The 17735-nt window shown below is 40.8% G+C and overlaps 1 protein-coding gene across 1 annotated transcript in view; it reads left to right on the forward strand.

Annotated features, from left to right (window-relative positions):
• Positions 1–17735, forward strand: part of il1rapl1a (interleukin 1 receptor accessory protein-like 1a) — a 199399-nt gene that overhangs the window by 109682 nt on the left and 71982 nt on the right. Inside the window, 1 exon segment of the mRNA XM_034213792.1 lies at positions 9761–9835. Within this exon segment, the coding sequence (XP_034069683.1) occupies positions 9761–9835 (75 nt within the window).

Raw genomic sequence — 17735 nt, forward strand, 5'->3', positions numbered from 1 at the left:
ATCGCTCCGCACAGTAACCCTGCTGCGAGGCACGGGCGAACAGTTCATGAGCGTGCTCACTAGCGCACCTCCCCCCCCCCGTTCATAAAGTCAAGTACCCCTCAAAAGGTCCGGTCTATTTCATTTTTAGGATGCGCACCAAGCAACATCTCCAGGTGCTCCTTTGAGAACCAGGGCAAAAAAAGTGCACCCCTGGTTATATTGTTATATACCATTTATATGCAGAAAATCCTATATAACACATTATAGGAAAGGGAAAACCTCAAAAAATTATAATAGGGCCTCTTCAAATGAATCACTCCCCAGTCAAGGTTGGGGAAAATAGGACCCAAATGCAGTAACAGGACTAAAAAGGTCAGGTAACAGAAGGCAAGCTTTATTAACCAAAGCCGATGACAAAAGAAAACAAGGAACAACTTAACATTACCAAAACCAGGGGAGTACGAGGAAGGAAACCAGGACAAAAAACGTCAGTAACAAACATGGAGCGTGACATCGAAGACGGACGGGTAGCATGGACTAGCATAGACGAGAAGAGACGATGAACAGACATGGAGCACAGGGGAAGACAAGACTAAATACACAGAAGGGTAATCACAGGACAAGACACAGCTGGGCAGGGGAGGCAGAAACACAAGGGCAACAGGTGAACACAATCAGACACACCAGGGAAACTAAAGACAGGAAGGCAAACACAGGAAGCATGATCAGACAAGACAAATGGAGGAAAACATTTCAAAAGAAAAAGGTGGAAAATGAAAACATAAATCCAAAACCATGACTCCAGTAGTGTCATTCAAATGGGCATCAACAAATACCTTGTTCAAAGCAGGATATCAGTATGCATTGATCTAAAAGTGAATAAGGGTGATTCTGTGATCCACAGCTGCTTTATACCGGATAAAACCGTTCTTCTTCAGTTCATTAGATCTGCAGCCATGTGAAAGCAGCAGGACAGATGCATTGATAAATCTGCAGCCTCAGATTTGATAATGCCGCCCCAGAGTGCAGTGCGGTTTGTTAAATCACGTGCAAATGACACACATATCAGAAGGATCTGTTATAACTAGGCATTCTGCTGTTGTATGCCTGAGACATTAGATTACAGGAGCTCATTAATCCTGTGCATCACAGCCTCCTGTCCAATTAAAAAAGAGAAAAATCAGCAGTTTTTATTCTTTAAATGCACAACAAAGCAGATGCAGCTGAATCACAATTTAAGATATAACGAGCCATTTACAAAGCGCAGGATTAGCATTGGCGGCCCGTCTACACTACGGCCCGTCTACACTACAGGCATCGAAAAATGCTTTCAACGCTTCGCCCATTCATTTGAATGGGGTGACGTAGAAGATTTTTCAATTTCGCCGAACTGCATTGTGAGCATGGCATGGCTTTGCAAGCATCACGAGCATCTATCGGCATCAAAAGTTGAACAATGTTCAACTTTTGAGGCTCGATGCTTGGCATCAGCCAATCAAATCCCGCGTATGCAAATCTGACAGTACAAGCGCTAGCCAATCATGCTGGGAGAGACTACGCAGGTCATTTCCTCATATTCAAAAAAATGGAGGGAAAATTCATTATAGCGGTAGTGAATCACCCGGTGCTGTATGATCAGTCTCTGTTCATCTACCGGGATACAAACCGGAGGAGCGAGGCATCGGGGGAGGTGGCAGAGACAGTGGGTGAAACTGGTAGGTTTTCGCCTGTTTAGGGATTTTATATCCAGTTTACTTCGTTTTAACATTGCTATTGCTTTGTATGTCGGGGGCGGGCGGGAGATTCCTGATTGGTTGTTGGTCGCCTTGGAATCTCCCGCCCCGACATACAAAGCAATAGCAATGTTAAAACGAAGTAAACTGGATATAAAATCCCCAAACAGGCGAAAACCTACCAGTTTCACCCACTGTCTCTGCCTCCTCCCTCCATGCCTGGTTCCTCCGGTTTGTATCCCGGTAAATAGTTCTGGTCGGAAAGAACCGGGTGATTTGCTAACGTAATTTCTCGTTTGGAATATGAGGAAATGAACTGCGGTCTGGCTCTCCCAGCTTGCACGCGGTTTGATTGGCTAGTGCTTGTACTGGCGGGATTTGCATAAACGGATTTGATTGGCTGACGCCAGCTTCGAAAGCATCGGGAGCATCAAAAGTTGAACATTGCTCAACTTTTGATGCTCACGATGCTTGCAAAGCCATGCTCCGCTCCCCACAATGCAGTTCGGCGAAGATTCAAAATCTTCTACGTCACCCCATTCAAATGAATGGGCGTTGAAAGCATTTTTCGATGCCTGTAGTGTAGACGGGCCGGACTGTTATATGTAGATCTGTTGAATGCAGTTCTATATTTAAATTGAGCTGTGAGCTTAAACAAAACAGTTTGGTTTATTTGTTCTATTTTGTTTATTTATTGTAACTATTAAACTGTATTTGCAATTCTCTGTCCCTTAATCTTACTCACCCTATTGTCCGTTTGTTATTTACATAGATGAGCAAATGGTCCTATTTCTGTCAGGTTTCATATTGCTTTACACCATTACAACCATAGCTGAGAGTAAACTTATTTATCACCACACTTTCCAATATATTCACCTTCAGCCAGCCCTTTGCCCTGCTGCTCATACATTACCTGAGATAGGCGTTTTCGGAGTGTAGCTGCCCATGAAAAACCTAAGGCTTTGCACTTGTTGAGTGATTAAGATGGGCCCCTTATGTATCACAGATCCCTTCAGACTGTAAGAAGAAATTAAAAGATGTGCTTGTGTGACAAAGGCTTAATTTGTTATATTGCTTTTTCCGACACTTGGCTCGCTTTATCAGTGTAATTACTTTCATTTCATTTCATTAGATCTGGAGACAAAGTCATTGTTGTCATTTCCACACTGAAGCAAAACCTGCATAATATCACTCATCTGCGTCTCACTATTTGACTCTGCTTTTACGATTAATTACATTTCTGTGGGTTCGGGGACATGTTCTCATTTTTCTGCTCTACTCTGATGCACAGTGGAGACCATAAAACCTGGAGGACACCCCTGTCTCTCTTCTCTATCCCCCCCACCTCAGCATCCCTGCTTTCTGCTCACTATTCTGTAAACAACAGACCCATAAAATCCTCATTCATTATAACACTATTCACATTCCCTGACTGCTTAATTGTGCCTCTTACTGTGAGTACAATGTGAGTTATTCTATCAACCTGCGTAAAATGTCATCCTTGTTGAGAATGTGGAAAATAAATTAAGACGGTCTTAATGAGGTTGCTTTTTAATTAGAGAAGAGTAGTTATTCTGGGTGGAGGCCTATATTTCCTGAGTGTCTGCAGCCACTTGAAGTCTGACTCACGCTGACTGTTTGGCTAATTGATGTTGATTTAAAGATTATTTATTTTTGAGGAGCGGAAGCATGCAGACAGTTCTCCTGCAGGATGAGACAAGTGTACGATTATGGGATGGAGCAACAGCATATATAACGGGCCAAAGATTCACACTGGCATAAAGAATCACTGTCACCGTGACATGCTTTTGCCACAACATGGATTTTACGATATAGTTTTTAACTTGATAAACTATGTTTTAGGTTTTAAATGTAATGTAATTCCCAGTTTGGCTAGTATATATTTGGGCTATGGCACCTTTTATTTCAGAGGTGAAAAGCTTTCAAATAATAATAAATAACAGTAGTCGTTAAAAGAAATTCTTATTGCTCTGACCAGGGTTGCTAAGAAATACAGTTCACTAATAGTTTGGCTGATACTGGAAACTCTGATAATGAATAACATTACATTTACTAATTACCTGAAACTACCCCTCCTAAAACCTGTAGATATATACCCAATAACAGTTTTAAATATTGTTTTCTTTCCTACAATGTGTTCTTTTAAATTGCCAATATAATTTAACAAGGTAGAGAACTATTTTGAGCTGTGGATATCTTCTAATTGTATAACATTGTGATATAAAACAAGTTATATTCATAATAATAAGAGGGCTGAAACATGGTGAACCCCCAGCAATCATTAACACATTTTCCCGGTCGGCTCCCTATCTCTGTATCGCTCTCCCGCTTCGTCTTCCCTCTCTCTAACAGATTCCCGGTCCTTTAGTCAAATTCATCTTTAATTGCTCTCCATGTAGTACTTAGTAGGTAATGAATTGTTAAATGTACTTCCCATTGATTGGTTAACATGCTCAGCAAATGAGCAAGAAACTGATAGGACACATTTGCTTTTAACGTCCTCTTACTTATTTTACATAGATATGGATTATTGAGGCCTCACAGCTGGAATCTCACTTTGAACAGCTTGATCACTGCCGTGTTTCATCATCAGATGATCTCCTAGAGAGCTGCTTAGGCAGAAAAGCTCCACTGGCTGCTTGGCCAAGAGAGAGCCATTGTTCTCCCTGATTATAGCCATTAAAGTTCCTGGGACTATGATCCAGGAACTTGTCTAGTTATATTCCTTGAAAAGAGCGTGCACTCATGTTGCTTTTGATGTTGAAGTATTTCAGCTGTGCCAGAGGCAGGAGTCTTAGAGAGCACAATATTGGTGGACAGTGAAGGAGTGGGATGTGGTGTCGTGTGAATATAACTTCTTTTATTAGCTTCCTCTGGGTGACGCCACGCAGCTTTCTACTCGGCTTCTCTCATGTGGGAAATGGTCGGGCCTGGAATTGAATTTATAAGGGAATCATACAGGATGGTTATTGCACCATCAGGAATGTAATGAAACTGGCTCAAAGGTGACAACTGTACAGAGGAAGGTCACTGCTAATATATGGTGATCTCCCGCAGTACAATATAGGATTCTGCCATCCGTAGAGGAGAACCGAACCTTCTCTACCCAAGCTTAGCAGTCTTGGGAGACTCACAAGGACTTTGTGTTTGTCCAAGTCTCCATCCTCTTATTTGAACCTTTCTTCTCTAGCTTGACTTCCTTTGTTGGTAGAAATACTGAAAACCCTTTGGGAGCCAATTTCCTGAGACCAAAGGACAATGCAGTTCTCTGTTAGCTACTTCAGTGCTGTGTGTGTGTGTGTGTGTGTGTGTGTGTGTGTGTGTGTGTGTGGTGTGTGTGTGTGTGTGTGTGTGTGTGTGTGTGTGTGTGTGTGTGTGTGATGTGTGTGTGTGTGTGTGTGTGTGTGTGTGTGTGTGTGTGTGTGTGTGTGTGTGTGATGTGTGTGTGTGTGTGTGTGGTGTGTGTGTGTGTGTGTGTGTGTGTGTGTAGCCATGAATTGGTGTGAATGCCAGTTTGTCCATGTCTATTTGCATGCCTGTATACAGTAAGTACCTGCTCACCCATATGTGCCAGCAATTTGTACATTCAATGTGTTCTTATTTTCACCGTTGTCACTAATTTGCCATCAGCATTCTTCTCTGTTGCAAAATCCCCCAACACTCACACCCACAATTTGAATGACTAACAAAAAAAACAGTGATCCAAATATCTCAGCTCCATCCTTAATTCACTCATTTGCTGTTTCCCTACAGCCAGTCACCCGCAATAATCCATCAGGAAAGTCCAGTGAGCTTTTCTGCTACCAAGCAGAAATGGGATTGTGGATGACTTATCACAAAGCTTACATCCACACACAGTCCCACTCTCTGTTAATGTATCCAGGAGTACACCACACACACATTTTCACATACATTTAGTATATAGTCTCTCCTCAATAGCACTTAAAGCCTACTCACAGGGAAGTATTTCAGGCTTTGAAAATGCAAACCCAACCATGCTTGCAATTACTTTGCAAATATCGCACTGCATGCTACATCTTTCGCACATTTACACTTACGCTGAGGCTCGGTTATATTCCACTCCATGTGTAACAACTTCATATGTATAGCATACATCCAAAGTTATAGCAATACTGCTGTAAGACTTTACAGAGATACTTCGATTACTTAGTTCAGGCTGGTTTGCAGAGAATAAAAGCTGCCATGATGATCATCAGACATCAATGTTTTATAGTGAATCATCGATCCCAGAGTATAAAGTTTGGCCGAGCACACCGGCAAGGTCATTATGGTCCCCTAAAGACACATACTCGCACACATTGCATTAATTGACTCAGACCACCATGTAATTCACTCCGTCATACCCAGACACGATCAATGAGGAGGAACTCACTACGGTTTCGCCAACTTTAACTAATTATTTAACAAGGAAAGCTGCAGTTTCAATCATAGACTCAAACTTTACTCATACAGTATGGCACAAGTCATACATCAAACGCAACCTAAAAGGATTAAAATAACTGAAGTTATATAAGTGGACGGCTGCGGCAACCAATCTTAGGGTCGGCGGTTCGATACCTAGCCCCTGATGAGTTTATAGTGTCCTTGGACAAGATTCTGAACCACAAATTGCTCCCGATGGTGTGTGTGTCTGTGTGCGTGCGTGCGTGCGTGTGTGTGCGTGCGTGTGTGCACGTTCATCAGTCCTTGTTTGGGAGCCTCTGTATGAATGTTGACCTGTATATGTACTGTAGTACATAATAATTACTAAGTAGTAAGTAAAGTAGTACGTACATGAGCGGAAAACTGCTGTATAACTGCAGTCCATTTACCACATTATAAAGTATGTTCTATTACAACTAGTCCTGGTTAAAAACTTGGTTAAAATGTTTATTTATATAGAAATCTCCTCTGCTCCTCTTCTGCAACATTAGTGCTTATTATGTCCTCTAAGTTTGACATTGTAGACTCAAGAGGTAGAGGGGGTTAAATCTCTGCCTCCTCCTATCATCATGTCAAAGTGTCCTTTACTGTCTTTTAGAAATAATAATAATAACCCTGTCATTACACACCAAATATATTACGTTGAATCACCTGATGTCTGTGAACATAAAATGTTTAGTGTTCATGGTTATCAGGGAATTTGGTTGGTAAATATTATATTTATTTTGTTATTAAGAAAGAACAGCTATACAATTGGACTCCATTTACCACTATACAAAAGTACACTTTAATGAAATGCAACCAGCATGTTGTATGAACAAAAGAAATGGAAATGAAATCTTGTTCTAACCCTGAAAATATATATAGTAAATATATTTAATCGGAGAAGATCCTTAAGAAGAAAGGAGACATGAAACATTGGTATATTTTCTCATGATGCTTTGACAGCCTTTGATTTAACAGCTCACCAGATGTATTTGCGTTTAATTACCTGTTTATTTCTACATTGGCTTCATTTCTTTCTTTTTTTGTTGCTAATGGCAATCGAAGACTCTTTCCTTTGTTTCCTGTGGTGCTCTAAATGTTCCATATTTTAAACGGTGTCCCCCCCCCCCGAACCGTGATAATTGATGTATTTCCCATAAAGAAGAGGTAATTAAGATAATGAGATTTTCGGAAGCAAGTGCCAACATGCGGGGGAGCATGTTTCTTGATGGGTTCACTTTAGCTTTATCAATTTCCCTGTTTCATTCTCTTTGTTTCAGCAGCTCTACTTTTCTTCCACTGATTTCCTCCTCCTATCTGTGTTCTCTTACCACATCTGCTTCCCCTCACGCCTCCCATACACAGCTTGTCCTCATTTGTTTGCCCAGTGCATAATTGGCTATAGGATCACCCATTGTGTAATTATGTATAGCAGTTTGATATGTAATTAAAATGGTATCAGTATCCAGTGTAATTTGTGCTGTGTGATTACATATTAACAGTGCAAACAGTTGTGCCTAAAAGCCCATGACCGCCCCTATCACTGTGCGTCTCCGTCAGTATTTACATACCAGCAGGTTCTGCGTACAGTAGTAAACTCTTTGGTCCACTTCTCCTCATGTGAACGCTTACTTCTGACAGTTTGGAGCAAAAATAAATGTTATCTCGTAGCCTGTAACCAAGCACTTTACACGACCGCAAACTTTCCTTCAGACACGACCACACACTTCCCCGAACAACATTGCATGGCACTTTCCTCCCAAATACAGACACCAAAACAGAGCAGGGCTTTCAACCCGCTTGTTAGAGTATTCTTATAATGAGGCTTAAGAAGGGGGCTTGTGAGGACGCTCTGAGGAAACATCTTAATGAAAGCACCAGGCTACAAACTGGCCTGAATATGCCGCCTTTGCAAACTCACCACCACATAATTAGACGTGCCTGAGAGCTCTGCTGTTGGGAGAAGCAGAATAAGTGTTTGCATCCTTAGTGCCTGCCAGTCCCCGTACCTTATGAAACCTGTTAACTTTTTTAAACATTGTATTATAATTAGAAATGAGTTTTTGCACAGAAAAATAAATGTTAAGGTCTGCAATTATATCAAACATGTCATGCTTGCCAAGCAGAGAAATTCAGGTTATAATGAGCTTAACATGCCCCAATTTTTCCTTATGATGTAACGCCACAGCAACGAAAAAGAAGCAGGTTTAAATGTATCAGTGGATATACCAAACTCAGTGTTAAAAAAAGCAGATAACGAATATGTGCATGCATTTCTTTTCCCTTTTTACGTAAAGGTGAGCCGACAAAGCGCTGTTATTATACCACTTTCCTGTAGTGTGTTTTATAGTTTTTTGTGCATTTTGATGGTCTGCAAAGGCTAATCTAAAAGTTCCCTCCAGAGTTTCTCTCCAAACCCCCCCCCCCCCCCCCCCCCTCCTGAAACGCCTCCAATGGACTTCATGTGTAACATAGTGACATCACATTTTTAAATGGTTCACCAATCACAACAGAGTCGACCAATCAGAGCAGATTGTGCTCTGGTTTCAGACAGAGGGTGAAAAGAGGTGCTGCAGCACAGGCAGTATGAGGAAAATAAACACCTCTTTGAACATTAAAGCATGTCACAGTAGAGGCACAAATACACTTATGCATAATATGTCCTCTAAAACCCTTTTAAACATAAAACACTACCGTAACCATAGCTATAGCTTTAAACTCTCTTTTTATTGTAATTGCCAAAATATGAAAGACCTCATAGAACATTGACCCAAGACTTCCAGCAGCTCAGTAGCCAGCGGTATCAAACTTTGAAAATGTGAGACTGTGCAAGTATGCTCCAACACATTGCTGGGGAAAAAGAACATTTACAAATTAAAAATGCAAAGGATGTTTGTATTTCTGAGTGGAAGATAAAGTACCTTGTGTCAAAGATGTCTAACATGTAGACACTGCACCTCCATTCCTCTCCTCTCTTGTAACTGTTTAATCATGTACAAGTCCCTCTCGCTGTTCTCCTCGACCTTAACCCTAAGAAGTGCAGAACACACAAACGCTTTTAACAACAATAAAGCTGCCTCATGTTCTGCCGTTCCCCAGAGGAAGGACTTCAGCCGCAGACATCTGACATCCGCCGTATGGAGGATTAGCATCATTAGAGCATCAGCTGCTCCCTCTCACTCAGACTCCATGATGGCTCTTCGGATATCTAACACTCAAGCAGATGACATGATGGCTTGTTCCTGGCAAAGCATTGATTCATTTATGATTGGAAGTAGGTCAGATGAAGTGAACCTTAGGTGTATTACGAAACTAGAGAGCATAGACTGCAAAGAGACAGTTTTTGAATGCTTGAGGAATTATGATAGAAAAAGGACGAGCATTTATTTATTTTGAGCAGAAAGTAGGAGGTAGCTTCTGTCTGTACCCTGTGTTCAAATGCTTAACAATCTCTGTAAAGCAGAAGGGGATGCAAAGAACAAATAATGTGAGCCAAGTGCAATAAATACTTTCCTTCGTCTTTCACGACATTCTGCATGTATTGTTCAATTGTTTTGTATCGTACTATATTTCAATTGTTTTTTCCTCCTTTTCAGCTCCTTTGACCGACAAGCCGCCAAAGATCCTGTTCCCCTCGGAAAACAGGATTACCAACATGGAGCTGCAGCTAGGTAAGAGCATCATGGGATTTCCTTCAGCTGCATTCAGTGCTATCTGTGTCATTTCCAAATGACAGGAAATGGATGAGTTTACAAATCCTCTCCAACACGCCTCCGGGCGCACAACACAGATTGATGATGGCACTTTTATTTGCTAGAGAAACGGCAAAAGAAAAAACAATTGGAAAAGTGTTTTCCATAATATGCAAATGGCTGCTGCTAATGTCCCTTCGGCTGTTTTGTCAACAATGGAGGGCCCATATGGTGCCAGGGTTCCAAACGCCGGCTCGCCACATGGAAAGGCGGCTGCTTTCCGACGCCGTTGTTTGTCTTCTTTGACGTGAGGTCACGATGAGCCTACATGTGTGCATGGGCTTGCGTGAGTGAGTATATAGTGTGTGTGTGTGTTTGTTTTTGTCTGTGACAGCATATTGCATGATTTCTGGGCACAGCCCGCTGTCCACATGGTGCTCGCCGCTCTATGAATGGCTCATGTGTATGTCACGATGAAGCTGATTGGACAAGACTGAGAGTTCTCGAAAGCAGGAGAAGGATTGGATGAGTGTGTGACAGAAAGAGAGAGAGAGGGAGGGGGGAGACAGAGACAAAGAAGGTGTAATGATTTACTGAGAGGTTACCTTTTGTCTTGTATCTGATGCTGTTTGAATCCAGGTAGTTCATTTACAATGCCTCCACGGTTGGCTGATCAAGAGTGAAAAATTGCTGCTGTTGATAAACTGACAAGCACACACCCACATGTCAGGATACTCACAACCATGCATGAACAGGTTGCACAATGAACCCAGCATCTATCTGTTTAAATTGTATTGACATCAGTGGGATTTTAAGGATAGCATTGTCTCGTTGTTTGAAACTTTTTCGCATGAATCGAAAGACTATCCGTCTGAACTTTCTAAATGCTGTGTGAGGTATGTTTCTTAAAGGGATTGTGCACCTAATCCTGTGCAGAGATTTAGTTCTGCACTTTCATAACATTTAGCACTTGAACGAGACAGTTTTAAGAAGAATGGTCTAAATTAGTGCAACAGAGGTTGAGATCTATTTAATAGTGTTTCTTTTTCAAACCTCTAACCATCCATCTTCTTAGTTTGAAATTCAGTTTGTTTTTAAGCCCAGGGAAAATATGCAGTGGTTTAAGAAGTAATCAGATCTTATAATTAGGTAAAATAAATAATACCTCAGTGTAGAAATAATGAAGTAAACAAGTAAACATCCTGCATTCAAAGTGCAACTTAAAGGTGGGGTCATTTATTTCAGAAACACTTTTTGTTATATTCCATGGAATGCTCTTAACGTCCCGATAGCAATGAATATATGAAATGCTTTGACAATAAATACATAGAACAAATTCATCTGTGGAAGCCGTGGCGCTGTAAAAAGCACGGCCAATCATCTGAGCCAGCCCGGCTAAAGTAACTGGATGGCCTACCTGCCTGTCAGCCTTCCATCTGTGCACACACTTATCTCGTGCCCTCATTGGTCATGTGCGCGTTCCTGTGTGTTGGAGGAGGGGCTCTGTAAGGAAGTGGCAGATTTTTTCCGGCTGTGTATTTTCAAATTCTAGCGCACTCGAGCTGGTTTCTCCAAAATTACCTACCCCACATTTAAGTAAAAGTACAAAAGTATTAGGGATGCATTATTGTGTGTAGCATTTTAATTTTGCAGCTGTAAAAGTATGAAATAACATTCATAACTTTGTATATGGCCAGGTATCTCCATCTGTAATAATTAATCGTAATGTATTAGTTGATTTAATTGCTGTATTAATAATATAAACCTGCAAAAGGAACTAGTAACTAATGTTGTCAAATAATGTAGAGCTGTAAAAAGTACTATATTCGCTGCTAAGATTAGTCAAATAGAAGTATAAAGTAGCAGCAAATGGAAACACTCAAGTAAAATACATGTAGCTCAAAAGTGTACTTAATGACTTGAGTACATTTACTCAGTAATTTTGGGTCACTGAAAATATGAGATTTTTTTTTAAAAGTGACAAAGAAGACTTTAGAAAACTAAAGAAAAGTATACCCTTCTTAAAATGTGTTTTGTAGATTCTGACATCTGTCCTCATTGCTCACTCTGGCATAACATCACTGACAACCTCTCTCTTTGGCTGGACTGCCACATCCCTCTTCTTCCATCCCTTTGTTTACTAGGAGACATTTCCAATGTGAACTTCAACATTACATCAAGTAGAATTCTGTCCATAGCCCTAATCATTGCAAAAAAAAACTATCCTCATGAATTGGAAATCACGACACAAAAGCAATATCACAATTTGGAAAAACCTGCTTATAGAAAACATTTCAATGGAAAAATGATTTGCCGGCATAAAAAAACAAACCAAAGATATTGATGCAATCTGGAACCCATTTATTGAAAAATGTCATTAATAATCCTCAGTCCGGTTTCACCCACCACCCCTTTCTACTTCTTTAAGGTCATGCTACTATTTATATGCCCCACCTTCCTATGATATATGACTATTATATTGTTACTCATTTTATTTTAATTATAATTTCGTCATTTATTACTCTCTTTTTGTCCAATCCCCCAGACGCACACACACACACACACACACACACACACACACACACACACACACACACACACACACACACACACACACACACACACACTGTTTTTCTTTTCTTTTTTTGTCTCCATGTATATTTTGTTATTTGTCTTGAATACTTGTAAAGGCTCCTTATTAAAAAAAAATAAATAAATTTAAATTAAAAATGAAATTAAAAATGAAATTAAAAAAGAAAGATTAGATACCCTTCTAATGTTATGGTAGAACATGGCTTAGCGCTACTATGGCCATAGGATAATCATAAGCAATAGGAAAGAGTACATGTGATATTGTGCAGTTAGCCTCCGCACTCCCTGAAGAGTGTCTAAAGCACAGAGACACCAAGGTAAATATTTTACAGCCGGGCTCCATTTTGTGTGCAGAAAAGTTGTCTCTTCCACAGACGTGAGTTTCTATTTTGCTTTATTTATTTATTCTCCTCTTCCTTAATATTTGTTGAGTCATGCCCTAAGCAGCTTTATGGAGCATCGTGGCAGATTTATGGCAGCCAGAGCGTGCACAGAGAGAAGCTGGTCCCTTATGGCAAGAGAGAGATAGAGAGAAAGAGAGAGGGGGAGAGAGATATGGGATCCAGTGGAGGCTTGTGGATGGGCAGTAAAATCAGAGCCGTAAGCAGAGAGATAAATCTGCAACACTGCCGGGAAACACGGCCCCACTTTATCTCCTCTGCTGCTGCAACCAGTGCAGATCTCAGAGCCTCCATCACAGCTTTACACAGCGAACGCTCATGCAGACATGAATAAAACACATATGTTACATAAACTCTCACAGAGGACAACGGGAAATCAAACAGTGTGAGGAGGAAAGAGATGCACAATAGTGGTCATAAATAGAGGATTGGGAATGTTGGGTGAAAGGGGAGATGGGGAAGTATAGAGTGGGAGTTTGTTTGTCTCCAGAGAGGAGGGTCTTGTCAGAGTCCCCTGCTTTCCGAAGATTTCCTTGCTGCCCTGACACTGTCACTTTCAGCTGGAAGACCAAAATCCCACAGCTACTGTCACTCAGGACTACACACACTGAACCACAGCACCAACAAACAGTGGTTGTGTGTGTGTGTGTGTGTGTGTGTGTGTGTGTGTGTGTGTGTGTGTGTGTGTGTGTGTGTGTGTGTGTGTGTGTGTGTGTGAGCTTTCTATCATCCCACAGATCTACAAGGCTTCAGGGCCTCAGGAGTCCTCAGGGATGTGTTCCTGTGCGAACACTGAAAGCCGGCCTGTTTTCCATCACAAATATTACTTTCGGACAACTTGACATTTTCAGTTTTCAAAGGAGACAAAATGAAGGTTGTCTAGGATGGTTTGTTTTCTTGGCAGTAGCCATCCACTTTCTCTATTGCCAGATTTAGTGCTGTCCCCCAGTGGTGACTTGGTGCAGTCCACCTCCCCAGAATAGGATTATGGTACATTTTCTGGACTTTAGTTTGAGCTTGGGTACGTGAGACAGAAAAACACACACTTACAGTATGTGACGTATTACACAAAGCTCTAAATGTAATACACACGTGCTCACTCTCAGACTCACTGACTGGGCGTTTATTCCCTCGGGTTGATTTGTCATGGATTTGCCGTCCCTTGAAGAAGGGATGCAGGGATTCAAGTCACGCTTACGCAGCACTCCACTTATAGCATCTCTCTTTATCACTAGCTTGACACGTGTACACACACACACACACACACACACACACACACACACACACACTGATATTCGCACATGCCCCCTGCACCACTCAGCAGCCAGGTCACACACACTTGCAGCTCAATCCTCAGTTACTGTGGGATAATTGTAACTGATAGAGGATTTCACCGTCCCCCAAAGCCAGCAGATGGGTGCACTCTAGTGGAAAATAATTTGAATCAATTATTTCAGAGAGCAGGACCCAACAACACAGGCCGGGTGGCAGGAGGGAGATGACTCTTATATCTATTTTAGTTCAACAAGCAATATGTAGAGGCACACACACACACACGTAGACATCTGTAATAGACCTACAGTTGCTGACATTGATGAATTTCCTGGTGTTTCGCAATATGTTTTTGACAAGCTCAAGAGTGTTGCAGTGACTGTGATCCCACTCTTTTACCCAAAATGACCTCTCAATTTTGGAAAGAACTATAACACTGTCCAAGAAACCAAACAGTGACTTTTTCTTTTCTTTTTTTCCCCATTTCAATGGAATTGCTCCAAACAGAGGATTCACTTCTGTAAGTGAAGCTAATCCATGCAGGGCTCATGTAAAGTTCCACTTTGGTAAACTTTTGCAGGCGGTCATGACATTTTGGGCAAAATGAGATCCAGAGTCTGAAAGAACTCCGAAGAAAACAAATCATACTACAGTAGATGTGTCACACCATCCAGTTTACTAATACTAATACTAGGATGGGTTTAATTCAGACACTACATTTTACTGTGTGCCATGCTGTGTACATGTTTGACAATTAAATACGAATTCATTCAAATCCTCCATTTCCATTTTTATACAATTCTAGTATGACGTTTATAAACTGCTCCACAAAAGAAGCTGAATGTTTTTTATTCAGTCATCAGTTCTCAATAGAAACTATCTTGGCCGGCCAGTATTAGCGGTGACCTGCATGTTAGCTGTTAGCTTGCCACGTGATGTTCCAACATCACCTTTTTCATAGGGAATCATTTTTGTTATGCCACTTTCTGGTTTGACCAAAGGCAATTACATTTCAATCCTGCTGCTCTTTATTTTATTTCAAACTTTCACTTTAAAGGGGGCTATTTTCCTGTTTTTGTTACAGGTTGCTATGACGACTGTACTCCTGTGAAACACATTTTTCATCAAAGGTGGTTTACTTCCACACCGTATGTCTTTTTTGTACCTGCTGTTTGAGTTTAATAATATATCCTCTACACTTTTGGTTGGGATTATGCTTATTTGACAATAATATAGTGAATCAGTTACGGGTATCAACAGGACATGTTTATATATATTTTTACAATACTCCTTCTATAAAAGCCACTGTAGCTTTGACTTTTGTCATTTTCACTGAATGTGAGGTTGAAGCAGACTATAACCCTTCAACATGTAGCGCCTCTCTGTTCTTCATGTTCTCTCTCTCTCTCTGTTTTCTATCTGTTCCCTCATCCTTTTATCCCTCACATCCCCTCTCTCTCACTGCCTCACATGTTGACCTCTGCCGGTTTGAAGATTTGAGGATTTACCTTTGAGGATGTACTGATCTCCCAACGTCTCTTCTCTTCTCTTCCCTTAAAGAAGTATACAATAGTGAAGAACACCTGTTTCACCACACATGTGCTGCTTCCCTTGGAGAGGGGTGAAATTGAATTTGACATTGCTCTGGAGAGTTGCTAAAGGTCAACGCCGAGTCACTTCACTAAATTACTCTGCCTCTGCCTTGCTCCCTGGCACACACACACACACACATACACACACACACACACTCTTTCACTTGAACGCTTTATCTTTTCCATTTCCTCTATTTTGTTTTTCACCCCAGATGTGCATGAAAGCATCTGTATAAGTATGGAAAATAAGAGCTATTATTTTTTTTATGCGTGACTGTGGTTATGCTGTCAAAATAGGCCACATTTCTATATAATTCATCTAAAAAAACTAGTTTGTATTACAATATTTATTATATGTCGATGACACCCTGTCCTAATTGACCAACGCAAGCAACACGATGCTGTATGAGCAGAATTGATGTCAGACGTCAGATTGCAGTGTCCGTAAAGATAGGAAGATGTAGATTATAATTTTGTTGGAGATATTAAGTAACAAGTAAAATGTAATGTAATATTTGTGATAAAAAGGATGGATATTTTACAGATAATCTATGGGAAAGACAAGTATGGCACCCTTCATGCTTTGAACCAGTCACATCCCTATTTTAATTAGATAAAATATCAGTGGAAGATTTTTAATCAACCCTGTATCTATATCTTAAAGGGATGTACAGAAGCGCCACATGGCACTTTCCCAATTGGCTGGGAATGTGTGGATATGCTAATTTCCTTCCTGTGATAAATGACATATTTACATTCTTACATAGAGGAAATAAATACAGCCTTTAAAGGTCACAGGGAATATATGGAAGCGGGAACAAATGTGTGTCGTCATTGAATATGGTTTCAGCCCCAGTGTGACCCAGAGTTAAGTAAGCCGTGGTGACCGGTATGGTAACTAGTGTGTCAGCGAAACAAAGCTAAATGTTTAAGTGTGTGAACGGTCGTCATTAATCACTGAGTCTGGGGCTGAGAGCTGGAGTCGGCTGTATGATAAATGAACTAACAGCGCTTCTACACATCCCTTAAAGGAAAGGGAAAGGGAGGAAGGCAGGAGGATGAGAAAATACACAAAGGAAAAGGCAGAAACAGCACCATGACGCATGACGTACAGCTCCTTGCTTGTTGCTGCCTTGACATTACTCACCACAGGGCGGTAAGAAGATGAACGAGAGGTATGAACCTATTCTGGATTCATACCAGGCTCCTGGTTATTTCCCCCTCAGGCTCCAGGCTGACGTTGGACTGTCAGCCGCTGTCTTTGAGCAGCTGCGGTTTTAGCGGCATGTCCGGCACCGTTGGTTTTAACAGACCTTATCAGCAGCCGTTAAGCCGATTCAGCATGTTACATCGGAGGCAGTTGAAAGAGCTGTCTGACTGGCTGCTCAGCCCCGTGAATCAGTGGTTTCATCCATTTAGAGAGGTTTCTCCCGAGTCTTTTTCTCTCTGTGTGCCTTCCACTTCTTCCGCTGGCAGTATACAACAGCAGTGCAAAAGCAAAAAAGTTTTACAGTGACAGAGCCAACTTTTCTTCAGACACATTCTCGATTCGGATCCCACTTAGTATACAAAGGATTGTCTCAGATTTGACTTGAGGTCCATTTCATAAATCCATCTTTCCTGTGTAATAAACCAAGTTATACCCTCAGAGTTTATTTGAAGGATTTATAATTGATCACAGCAGACTTTTTTTAAATCTGGTTTTATTTTAATCTTTACTTTATTACTTATGCACTCTAAAGTATGTGTCATGACAATATCACATGACGTGGCACTTAAATACACAACATCAAATCAAATACAACTTTATTTATAAAGCACTTTTTCTACAAAAAGGAACACAAAGTGCGCCACAAAACCAAAAACATACCCTTTCCAGGTAATAACAAGAGTAACACATAGCTTTGTGATTAAAAAGATAACTTAATACCAACACAGGACTGAATAAAAGAACAAATTATAAATTCAATTAAAAGCCAATTAAAAAGGTATTACCAACAACTATGAACATAACCTTATTGA

The sequence above is a fragment of the Gymnodraco acuticeps genome, unplaced genomic scaffold (genome assembly GCF_902827175.1).
Source record: "Gymnodraco acuticeps unplaced genomic scaffold, fGymAcu1.1, whole genome shotgun sequence".
Classification (NCBI taxonomy): Eukaryota; Metazoa; Chordata; class Actinopteri; order Perciformes; family Bathydraconidae; genus Gymnodraco; species Gymnodraco acuticeps.